This window comes from Chiloscyllium punctatum, chromosome 17, assembly GCF_047496795.1.
Source record: "Chiloscyllium punctatum isolate Juve2018m chromosome 17, sChiPun1.3, whole genome shotgun sequence".
NCBI lineage: Eukaryota > Metazoa > Chordata > Chondrichthyes > Orectolobiformes > Hemiscylliidae > Chiloscyllium > Chiloscyllium punctatum.
In genome coordinates, this window is record NC_092755.1 from 78,588,484 (window position 1) to 78,600,819 (window position 12,336).

The 12,336-nt window shown below is 50.4% G+C and overlaps 1 protein-coding gene across 13 annotated transcripts in view; it reads right to left on the reverse strand.

Moving 5' to 3' along the window:
- Positions 1-12,336, reverse strand: part of rimbp2b (RIMS binding protein 2b) — a 389,940-nt gene that overhangs the window by 68,113 nt on the left and 309,491 nt on the right. For 7 of the 13 annotated variants that reach the window (XM_072587662.1, XM_072587658.1, XM_072587665.1 and 4 more), the window contains 2 exons: positions 11,500-11,649; positions 4,736-4,897 (listed from right to left, as the gene is read on the reverse strand). In XM_072587662.1, coding sequence (XP_072443763.1) covers positions 4,736-4,897; positions 11,500-11,649 — 312 coding nt within the window. The remainder of the gene's footprint in view (positions 1-4,735; positions 4,898-11,499; positions 11,650-12,336) is intronic. The other 6 variants (XM_072587667.1, XM_072587660.1, XM_072587666.1 and 3 more) reach the window with 1 other exon arrangement.

Genomic DNA, 12,336 nt, shown 5'->3' on the forward strand with positions numbered 1-12,336 from the left:
GTGATCAGGATTCCCCTCACCAAGGGACAATAGTGATTAGGATTCCCGTCACTGAAGGACAATAGTGATCAGGTTTCTTCTCACTGAGGGACAATAGTGATCAGGATTCCCCTCACTGAGAGACAATAGTGATCAGGATTCCCCTCACTGAAATACAACAGTGATCAGGATTCCCCTCACAGAGGGACAATAGTGATCAGGATTCCCCTCACTGAGGGACAATAGTGGTCATGATTCCCCTCACTGAGAGACGATAGTGATCAGGATTCCCCTCACTGAGAGACAATAGTGATCATGATTCCTCCCACTGAGGGACAATAGTGATCAGGATTTCCCTCACTGAGGCACAATAGTGATCAGGATTTCCCTCACTGAGAGACAATAGTGATCAGGATACCCCTCACTGAGCGTCAATAGTGATCAGGATTCCCTTCACCGAGAGACAATAGTGATCACAATTCCCCACACTGAGGGACAATAGTGATCAAGATTCCCCTCACTGAGGGACAATAGTGATCAGGATTCCCCTCACTGAGGCACAATAATGATCAGGACTTCCCTCTCTGAGGGACAATAGTGATTAGGATTCCCCTCACTGAGGGACAATAGTGATCAGGATTCCCCTCACTGAGGGACAATAGTGATCAAGATTCTGCTCAGTGAGGGACAATAGTGATCAGGATTCCCCACACTGAGGGTAAATAGTGATCAGGATTCCCCTCACTGAGACACAACAGTGATCAGGATTCCCCTCACTGAGGGACAATAGTGAACTGGAATCCTCTCACTGAAAGACGATAGTGATCAGAATTCCCCTCACTGAGGTGCGATAGTGATCAGGATTTCCCTCAGTGAGGGACAATAGTGATCAGGATTCCCCTCACTAATCGTCAATAGTGATCAGGATTCCCCACACTGAGGGTCGATAGTGATCAGGATTCCTCCTCACTGAGAGATGATAGTGATCAGGATTTCCCTCACTGAAGGACAATAGTGATCAGGATTCTCCTGACTGAGGCCCAATAGTGATCAGGATTCCCCTCACTGAGCGTCAATAGTGATCAAGATTCCCCTCACTGAGGGACAATAGTGATCAAGATCCCCCTCACTGAGGGACAATAGTGATCAGGATTCTTCTCACTGAGAGACAATAGTGATCAGGATTCCCCTCACTGAAATACAACAGTGATCAGGATTCCCCTCACAGAGGGACAATAGTGATCAGGATTCCCCTCACTGAGGGACAATAGTGGTCATGATTCCCCTCACTGAGGGACAATAGTGATCAGGATTCCCCTCACAGAGAGACAATAGTGATCAGGATTCCCCTCACAGAGGGACAATAGTGATCAGGATTCCCCTCACTGAGGGACAATAGTGGTCATGATTCCCCTCACTGAGGGACAATAGTGATCAGGATTCTTCTCACTGAGGGACAATAGTGGTCATGATTCCCCTCACTGAGAGACAATAGTGATCAGGATTCCCCTCACTGAGAGACAATAGTGATCAGGATTTCCCTCACTGAGGGACAATAGTGATCAGGATTCCTGTCACTGAGGGTCAATAGTGATCAGGATTTCTCTCACTGAGGGACAATAGTGATCAGGATTTCCCTCACTGAGGCACAATAGTGATCAGGACTTCCCTCACTGAGGGACAATTGTGATGAGGATTCCCCTCACTGAGAGACGATAATGATCAGGATTTCCCTCACTGAGGGACAATAGTGATCAGGATTCCTGTCACTGAGGGTCAATAGTGATCAGGATTCCCCACACTGAGGGACAATAGTGATCAGGATTCCCCTCACTGAGAGATGATAGTGATCAGGATTCCCCTCACTGAGGGACAATAGTGATCAGGATTCCCCTCACTGAGGGACAATAGTGATCAGGATTCCTGTCACTGAGGGTCAATAGTGATCAGGATTCCCCACACTGAGGGACAATAGTGATCAGGATTCCTGTCACTGAGGGTCAATAGTGATCAGGATTCCCCACACTGAGGGACAATAGTGATCAGGATTCCCCTCACTGAGAGATGGTAGTGATCAGGATTCCCCTCACTGAGAGACAATAGTGATCAGGATTCCCCTCACTGAGGGACAATAGTGATCAGGATTCCCCTCACCGAGGGACAGTAGTGATCAGGATTCCACTCACTGAGAGACGATAGTGATCAGGATTCCCCTCACTGAGGGACAATAGAGATTAGGATTCCCCTCACTGAGGGACAGTAGTGATCAGGATTCCCCTCACTGAGAGACGATAGTGATCAGGATTCCCCACACTGAGGGACAATAGTGATCAGGATTCCCCTCACTGTGGGACAATAGTGATCAGGACTTCCCTCACTGAGGGACAATTGAGATGAGGATTTCCCTCACTGAGGGTCGATAGTGATCTGGATTCCCCACACTGAGGGACAATAGTGATCAGGATTCCCCTCACTGAGAGACAATAGTGATCAGGATTCCCCTCACTGAAATACAACAGTGATCAGGATTCCCCTCACAGAGGGACAATAGTGATCAGGATTCCCCACACTGAGGGACAATAGTGATCAGGATTCCCCTCACTGAGAGACAATAGTGATCAGGATTCCCCTCACTGAAATACAACAGTGATCAGGATTCCCCTCACAGAGGGACAATAGTGGTCATGATTCCCCTCACTGAGGGACAATAGTGATCAGGATTCCCCTCACAGAGAGACAATAGTGATCAGGATTCCCCTCACAGAGGGACAATAGTGATCAGGATTCCCCTCACTGAGGGACAATAGTGGTCATGATTCCCCTCACTGAGGGACAATAGTGATCAGGATTCTTCTCACTGAGGGACAATAGTGGTCATGATTCCCCTCACTGAGAGACAATAGTGATCAGGATTCCCCTCACTGAGAGACAATAGTGATCAGGATTTCCCTCACTGAGGGACAATAGTGATCAGGATTCCTGTCACTGAGGGTCAATAGTGATCAGGATTTCTCTCACTGAGGGACAATAGTGATCAGGATTTCCCTCACTGAGGCACAATAGTGATCAGGACTTCCCTCACTGAGGGACAATTGTGATGAGGATTCCCCTCACTGAGAGACGATAATGATCAGGATTTCCCTCACTGAGGGACAATAGTGATCAGGATTCCTGTCACTGAGGGTCAGTAGTGATCAGGATTCCCCACACTGAGGGACAATAGTGATCAGGATTCCCCTCACTGAGAGATGATAGTGATCAGGATTCCCCTCACTGAGGGACAATAGTGATCAGGATTCCCCTCACTGTGGGACAATAGTGATCAGGACTTCCCTCACTGAGAGACAATAGTGATCAGGATTACCCTCACTGAGGGACAATAGTGATCAGGATTCCTGTCACTGAGGGTCAATAGTGATCAGGATTCCCCACACTGAGGGACAATAGTGATCAGGATTCCTGTTACTGAGGGTCAATAGTGATCAGGATTCCCCACACTGAGGGACAATAGTGATCAGGATTCCCCTCACTGAGAGATGATAGTGATCAGGATTCCCCTCACTGAGAGATAATAGTGATCAGGATTCCCCTCACTGAGGGACAATAGTGATCAGGATTCCCCTCACCGAGGGACAGTAGTGATCAGGATTCCACTCACTGAGAGACGATAATGATCAGGATTCCCCTCACTGAGGGACAATAGTGATCAGGATTCCCCTCACTGAGGGACAGTAGTGATCAGGATTCCCCTCACTGAGAGACGATAGTGATCAGGATTCCCCACACTGAGGGACAATAGTGATCAGGATTCCCCTCACTGTGGGACAATAGTGATCAGGACTTCCCTCACTGAGGGACAATTGAGATGAGGATTTCCCTCACTGAGGGTCGATAGTGATCTGGATTCCCCACACTGAGGGACAATAGTGATCAGGATTCATCTCACTGAGGGACAATAGTGATCAGGATTCCCCTCACTGAGGGACAATAGTGATCAGGATGTGATTTCTGACAATCGATGATCATTTTAAAGTCACCATCACTGTGTGTAATTTTGAACTCCAGCTTTATTAATTGAATTTAACTCTCAGTAGTTGCTGTGGTGAGTTTTGAACCTGTCTCCAGAACATTAGCCTTTGGGTTACAAACCCGGTGATGTTGCTTGGCTACTGACTCTACCTGTTGGTTTAACTGAAACAAAATGCCAGGGCTCTCATTATTCAGGTCACGGCTCTGATAGGCTTTTGGAGAGTACCCTTGAACTAATCCTTCCCTTTTGGTGATGGCATCCTGGATCACACCCAGGGATCGGCCCTATCATTGGGCCCAGCTTGGTCTCGACTGTGATGGATGCGCTCACACTGAGTGCAACTGCTCACTCTCTGAATGGTTCAGTGGTACAGGCCCATCCCCATTCCTCACAGGACAGCACTCTCTATGTCAATTGTGACCTCCCATTTAATTCCCAACCTTGGGAGGACCAAAAAGCTGGTAAAACACCAGCAGCAGAACCCCAGAGCCCCTCCCCACAGAGGGAGCTGGGGCCACGGGGATAGTGAAGGAGAACGATGAGGCAGATTCAACGTTACGACTCCACAACGTGTTTCCTGAAACTCAGAAAACAAAACACCAAAGATTCAGTCACCGAGGACATGGCAATATTTAAGGAGGGAGACAGAGAGTGCATGAACTCTGAATCACACCAGTGTCTCTGGCAGTGCAGTGCATGTGTCTCTGCTCATGGAACGTGTCTTACCTTCAGTGCATTGTGTGAAGTTGCACTGTGTCTCCTCCTACCCCCCTCCTCATGCTGCATTTCGGAATAAAGCTCCTCTTCATCTTCCTCCAGAATATCCGAGAGGTCTGAACCTCGGCTGCTCTCTGTCTGGTACTCATCCGGATGGCCGTAGTGTTGCTGCTAACAGAAAGAAAATGCAAAAGGTGGACTTGTGCTGGAGCAGGTGACCTGGAGAGTGGTGTTTGCAGAGTCTGTGTTACTGTGGGGGAGGGAATGGATATTGTGTCCCAGTGGGTAGCACTGCAGGGACATCCAGAGCAGAGCAAAAACAGGCTTTAGTTCCTGTTTGAAACTGGCTTTGCTTCCTGAAGAGATCCTGACACATTTCCAGAGTGATCGGGTGATCAGGTGACATGAATGAAGAATGAGGATGTATACGGGTGGAGCTCCAGCCAATCACATCAGCCAGAGGAATAAAAGAATGACCCCATGAGTTATGATGAAGAGGAGCCGGTGTCGGACTGCGATGGACAAAGTTCAAAATCACCCAACACCAGGTTCTAGTCCAACAGGTTTATTTGGAAGCTCTAGCTTTCGGAGCGACGCTCCTTCGTCGGGTAGCTAGTGAGGCAGGATCATAGGACACAGAGCTTACAGTAAAAGATCATGTGCGATAAAGTTTGTCTCCTGGACTGTAACCTGGTGTTATGTGATTTGTAACTTTGCCTCAGAGAGTTCAAGGAGAAAGTGAGGACTGCAGATGCTGGAGATCAGAGCTGAAAATGTGTTGCTGGAAAAGCGCAACAGGTCAGGCAGCATCCAAGGAACAGGAGAATCGACGTTTTGGGCATGAGCCCTTCTTCAGGAACGAAGAGGGTGTGCCAAGCAGGCTAAGATAAAAGGTAGGGAGGAGGGACTTGGGGGAGGGGCGTTGGAAATGCGTTGGTGGAAGGAGGTCAAGGTGAGGGTGATAGGCCGGAGTGGGGGTGGGGGCGGAGAGGTCAGGAAGAAGATTGCAGGTTAGGAAGGCGGTGCTGACTTCGAGGGATTTGACTGAGACAAGGTGGGGGGAGGGGAAATGAGGAAACTGGAGAAATCTGAGTTCATCCCTTGTGGTTGGAGGGTTCCTAGGCGGAAGATGAGGCGCTCTTCCTCCAACCGTCGTGTTGCCATGGTCTGGCGATGGAGGAGTCCAAGGACCTGCATGTCCTTGGTGGAGTGGGAGGGGGAGTTGAAGTGTTGAGCCACGGGGTGGTTGGGTTGGTTGGTCCGGGTGTCCCAGAGGTGTTCTCTGAAACGTTCCGCAAGTAGGCGGCCTGTCTCCCCAATATAGAGGAGGCCACATCAGGTGCAGCGGATGCAGTAAATGATGTGTGTGGAGGTGCAGGTGAATTTGTGGCGGATATGGAAGGATCCCCTGGGGCCTTGGAGGGAAGTGAGGGGGGATGTGTGGGCGCAAGTTTTGCATTTCTTGCGGTTGCAGGGGAAGGTGCCAGGAGTGGAGGTTGGGTTGGTGGGGGGTGTGGACCTGATGAGGGGGTCATGGAGGGAGTGGTCTTTTCGGAACGCTGACAGGGAAGCAGAGGGAAATATATCCCTGGTGGTGGGGTCCGTTTGGAGATGGCGGAAATGACGACGGATGATATGCTGTACATGGAGGTTGGTGTGGTGGTAGGTGAGGACCAGTGGGGTTCTGTCCTGGTGGCGGTTGGAGGGGCGGGGCTCAAGGGCGGAGGAGCAGGAAGTGGAGGAGATGCGGTGGGGGGGCATCGTCAACCACGTCTGGGGGGAAATTGCGGTCTTTGAAGAGGGAGGCCATCTGGGTTGTTCGGTATTGGAACTGGTCCTCCTGGGAGCAGATGCGGCGGAGACGAAGAAATTGGGAATATGGGATGGTGTTTTTACAGGGGGCAGGGTGGGAGGAGGTGTAGACTAGGTAGCTGTGGGAGTCGGTCGGTTTATAGTAAATGTCAGTGTTGAGTCGGTCGCCAGAGATAGAAATGGAGAGGTCTAGGAAGGGGAGGGAGGAGTCTGAGACGGTCCAGGTGAATTTGAGGTCGGGGTGGAAGGTGTTGGTAAAGTGGATGAACTGTTCAACTTCCTCGTGGGAGCACGAGGCAGCGCTGATACAGTCATCGATGTAGTGGAGGAAAAGGTGGGGGGTGGTGCCAGTGTAGCTGCGGAAGATGGACTGTTCCACATATCCGACGAAGAGGCAGGCATAGCTGGGGCCCATGCGGGTGCCCATGGCCACTCCTTTGGTTTGGAGGAAGTGGGAGGATTGGAAAGAGAAGTTGTTCAGGGTGAGGACCAGTTCAGTCAGTTGAAGGAGGGGGTCAGTGGAAGGGTACTGGTTGGGTCGGCGGGAAAGGAAGAAGCGGAGGGCTTTGAGGCCTTTGTGATGGGGGATGGAGGTGTACAGGGACTGGATGTCCATGGTGAAGATAAGGCATTGGGACCGGGGAAGCGAAAATCATGGAGGAGATGGAGGGCGTGGGTGGTGTCCCGAATGTAGGTGGGGAGTTCTTGGACTAAGGGGGACAGGACTGTGTCGAGGTATGCAGAGATGAGTTCGGTGGGGCAGGAGCAGGCTGAGACAATGGGTCGGCCGGCGCAGTCAGGTTTGTGGATTTTGGGCAGGAGGTAGAAACAGGCGTTGGGGGGTTGTGGGACTATGAGGTTGGAGGTGGTGAATGGGAGATTCTCTGAGGTGATGAGGTTATGGGGTTCAACACAACCTCAAATAAGAACAAGGACTTTAAACACTTCAAAATCCCAATGCTGAAATTGGTAGGATCAGGAGGAGAATAGACGTGGGCTATGGAAGGGGCAGCTGAAAAAGTTTCACACATACACCCCTGCCCCAGGATGATGGGACAGCTGCAAGACCCCGAGGAAGCCTGTCATCCTGACCTCTGACCTGCTGGGGCTGCTAATCCAGCGCCAACCTGGTGCTAATCTGTCCCTCAGCTTTTACAAACTCTTTAATGTACTTATCACCTCCTGTCTCCCCATAGCCTGTCCCCCATCTCCAAGGCACAAGTCAGGAGTGTGATGGAATACTCCCCACTTGCCTGGATGGGGGCAGCTCCAGCAACACTCAGGAAGCTTGAACACTATCCAGGATACAGCAGCCCCCACATCCACAAGCAGCCACTCCCTCCACCACCAACGCTCAGTAGCAGCAGTGTGTACCATCGACAAGATGCACTGCCGAAATTCATCATAGATCCTCAGATAGCACCTTCCTAACTCTCAACCACTTCCATCTAGAAGGACAAGGGCAGCAGATACATGGGAACACCACCCCCTGCAAGTTCCCCTCAGAGCCCCTCGCCATCCTGACTTAGAAATATATCGCTGTTCCTTCACTGTCACTGGGTCAGAATCCTGGAATTCCCTCCCTAAGGGATATTGTGGGTCTACCTACAGCACATGGACTGCAGCGGGTCAAGAAGGCAGCTCACCCCCACCTTCTCACGGGGCAACTAGGGATGGGCAATAAATGCGGACGCAGCCAGTAACACCTACATCCCACAAAATGAATAAATAAAAACAATTGTAATCCCTTTCACCAAGCCATGTGAACTCAGCCTGACTGCATGCTAACTTTATATACAGCCTGTTCCAACTTCCTTAATAATGGACTGATGCACTTTCCCAGTGGAGAGTGCTGGGTAAATGAGCCATTGGATTCTCACTGACTTCATCGTAGGGTCTTAAAGGAAGTGGTTAATGGGGTCATAGATGGCTTGGTGTTCATTTCCTAAATTTCACTTGACTTTGGGAATGTTTCATCAGACAGGCAAGCAGCAAATCGAACCCCTCCCATTGTCAAAGGGAGAGAGGCAGAAACCTATTGTTCTATTTGGTTGATATTGGTCATGGGGGAGGTGTCAGAATCAGACATTTAAGAGATCATACCTGGATACTGAGAAACATTCAAGGTAATCAGGAGGATTCAGCTTGGTTTTGTAGAAGGGAAATCCTGTTTAACCAACTTATTGGAATTCTTTGAAGAAGGACTCTGTGCTGTGGATAAAGGGGAGCCCATTGATGTACTGTACTTGGATTTCCAGAGAGCACTTGACAAGGTGCCACATCAAAGGTTATAGTGAAAACTAGGAGCTCATGGTGGGTGGATGGGGTGGGGGTGGGGTGGGTGGGGGCGGGTAACGTATTAGTTTGGAGGATCGGCTGGCTGACAGAAAACAGAGAGCCTGTAGAAATAGGTCATTGTCTGATTGGCAGGATGTGACAAGTATGGGGGCGGGGGTGTTTTATGAGGAAAGATTAGACAGACTGGGCTTGTCCCCACTGGAGTTTAGAGAGTGAGGGAGGTGGGGGGAGGGGAGGTGGGGGAGGGGGAACTGTATTGAACTGAATAAGATCCTGAAGGAAGTGGACATGGAAACGATGTTACCGCCTGTGGGTCAGTCCAGACCACAAGCCGCACTGATTGAAATTTAGGGATCACCCTTTTGGGACAGGTATGGGAGGGGTAGGGGTGGGGACAGTGAGTATCGTGAGGGTGGGAGTGGGGTGAGTGAGTATCGTTAGTGTGGGGGTGGTGTTAGTGAGTATAGTTACTGTGGGGAGTGGGGACATTGAGTAACGTTAGGGTGGGGGTGGGGACAGTGAGTATTGTTAGGGTGGGGGGGTGGGGTGAGTGAATATCGTTAGTGTGGGGGGGTAGGGATAGTGAGTATCGTTAGGGTGGGGGTGGGGTGAGTGAGTATCGTTAGGGTGGGGGCGTGGGGTGAGTGAGTATCGTTAGTGTGGGGGGTGGGGACAGTGAGTATCGTTAGGGTGGGGGGTGGGGACAGTGAGTATCGTTAGGGTGGGGGTGGGGACAGTGAGTATCGTTACTGTGGGGGCTGGGGACAGTGAGTAACGTTAGGGTGGGGGTGGGCACAGTGAGTATTGTTAGGGTGGGGGTGGGGACAGTGAGTATCTTTAGGGTGGGGGTGGGGACAGTAAGTATTGTTACGGTGGGGGGGTGGGGACAGTGAGTATCGTTAGGGTGGAGGTGGGAACAGTGAGTATTGTTAGGGTGGGGGTGGGGTGAGTGAGTACCGTTAGGTGGGGGTGGGGTGAGTGAGTATTGTTACTGTGGGGGGTGGGGACAGTGAGTAACGTTAGGGTGGGAGGTGGGCACAGTGAGTATTGTTAGGGTGGGAGTGGGGACAGTGAGTATCGTTAGGGTGGGGTGGGGTCAGTGAGTATCGTTAGGATGGGGGTGGGGACAATAAGTATCGTTAGGGTGGGGGTGGGGTGAGTGAGTATCGTTAGTGTGGGGATGGGGACAGTGAGCATTGTTAAGGTGAGGGGTGGGGACAGTGAGTATCGTTAGGGTGGGGGTGGGGTGAGTGAGTATCGTTAGTGTGGGGGTGGGGACAGTGAGTAACGTTAGGGTGGGGGGTGGGCACAGTGAGTATTATTAGGGTGGGGGGTGGGGACAGTGAGTATCGTTAGGGTGGGGATGGGGATGGGGACAGTGAGTATCGTTAGCGTGGGGGGTGGGGACAGTGAGTATCGTTAGGGTGGGGGTGGGGACAGTGAGTATCATTAGGGTGGGGATGGGGTTAGTGAGTCTCGTTAGGGTGGGGATGGGGACAGTGAGTATCATTAGAGTTGGGGTGGTGGGGACAGTGAGTATCGTTAGGGTGGGGGTGGGGTTAGTGATTCTCGTTAGGGTGGGGATGGGGACAGTGAGTATCGTTAGGGTGGGGGGTGGGGACAGTGAGTATCGTTAGGGTTGGGGGGGTGGGGACAGTGAGTATTGTTAGGGTGGGGGTTGGGGTGGGTCAGGAGTTGAGTGTTAATGGTGGGAGTAGGGAGTCTGTGATTCGGTACATAAACAAATCAGCCAGGGTCTCCTGGTGGCAGAGCAGGTCTAGAGATTGAATGCTCCTCATTCCATCTTCATCTGTCTGTCAGACTTCCACTTGATGTTACTTCATCAAACAGTATTTGTTCTTCACAATAGGGATGTTGTTTGGAGGGCTGGTATGGACTCAATGGGGCCAAGGGACTCTATGATTCTCTGAACTCTACACTGTCTCTGTCTGTTACCAGGCTTTGGGGAGTCAGGGTAGGTGGTGCTGAACATTGTACAACCATCAGTGAACATCCCCATTTCTGACCTTGTGACGGACGGAAGATCATTGATAAAGCAGCTGAAGATGGTTGGGCCTAGGACACTCCCCTGAGGAACTCCTGCAGAGATGTGCTGGAGCTGGGATTACTCCAGACCACAACCACCTTCCTACATGTCTGGTATAACTCTGACCAGTGGAGAGTTTGTCCCTGATACCCATTCATTCCAATTTAGCCAGGGCTCCTTGATGCCTCACTCGGTTGAATGCAGCCTTGATGTTAAGGGCTTTCACTCCCCCCTCCCCCTCTGGAATCCAGCTCTTTTGTCCATGTTTGACCCAAGGCTGGAATGAGGTCAGGAGCTGAGTGACCCTGGGGGAATTCAGTGTTGGTGTACAACATCCATGGGAGAGCACTATTAATACACCTTTTCATCACTGTTGCTTTATTCCCCCACCCTGAGCTCAGTGACCTATTTGCCCGTTAATCATAATGAACATGGTTTACACACCCTCATTTGCCTCCTGGGATTTGGAACCAGAGAACGTTTTTTTTAAATTTCTGGAACTCCCTTAGACCAGAAACTTATTTACATAAAGTCTAGTCTCTAACTCAGAAGTCTGTCAGCGATATGAGAAACTGGTTTGAAGCAGGAACTGTAGCAGTGATTCCTCAATCCCTACCTGTCTCCCCAGCTCCGAGCCCCTCAGGAAATCATCTACTGAACCACCGGGCCTTTTGAGGATTTGTCCATCATAAACATCGTCCTCATCGTCGGAATTTTCCTGGTGTATCGTTTGGCTTCTCTCGCTGAACACACTGCGTTTCCCAGCCTGAAAATGATCAGCGGATCAGTGTTAGTGACATTTAATCAAACCCAAACTGCACAGTGGATGGCTAATGCATGAAAGTGAGGACCATTCTTTCTCCACTCTGACACTTTCTCTGAGCCACACCTGTCAGGACTTCTGACCTTCTCAACCCTGTTTTTTTCACACTATTTCACTAAGTGTTTGAGGCGTGAGGGATAATTGGTGCTGGACAATAAACCTGGCCCTGACAGTGATGTCCACATCCCAGGAATGTACCTAAACTGAAGTGGATATTCTTGTCAAATAGAAAGATGGACCAGCCTCTCGGGCACTCACTTACCGCAGCGTAACAGATCCACTGTCTGTCATTCTTCACCAACAGGAGATTAACGAAAAGAGAGCAGGGATGAGGAACTGCAGTGACAGGGAGATATTGGAGAAGTCGTTTCGCTTTGAGAAGTCTGAGAGGGGAATTGATCAATTCCAAATTTCTGAGGGTACTGGACAGTACTGAGAGGGAGAAACTTCCCATTGGTTAAAGAATTGAGATCTGGAGGGCACAGAGGTGATTAGCAAAAGCAGCAATGTTCACATGAGGCGGCAGAGAGGAATAAACTTCCAGAGAGGGGGGCGGAGAGAGATTTAAATAAGTCAGTCAGAGAGAGTCGCATCATTGTCTGTACAGCAGGAAGGAGCAGAGTTATACTG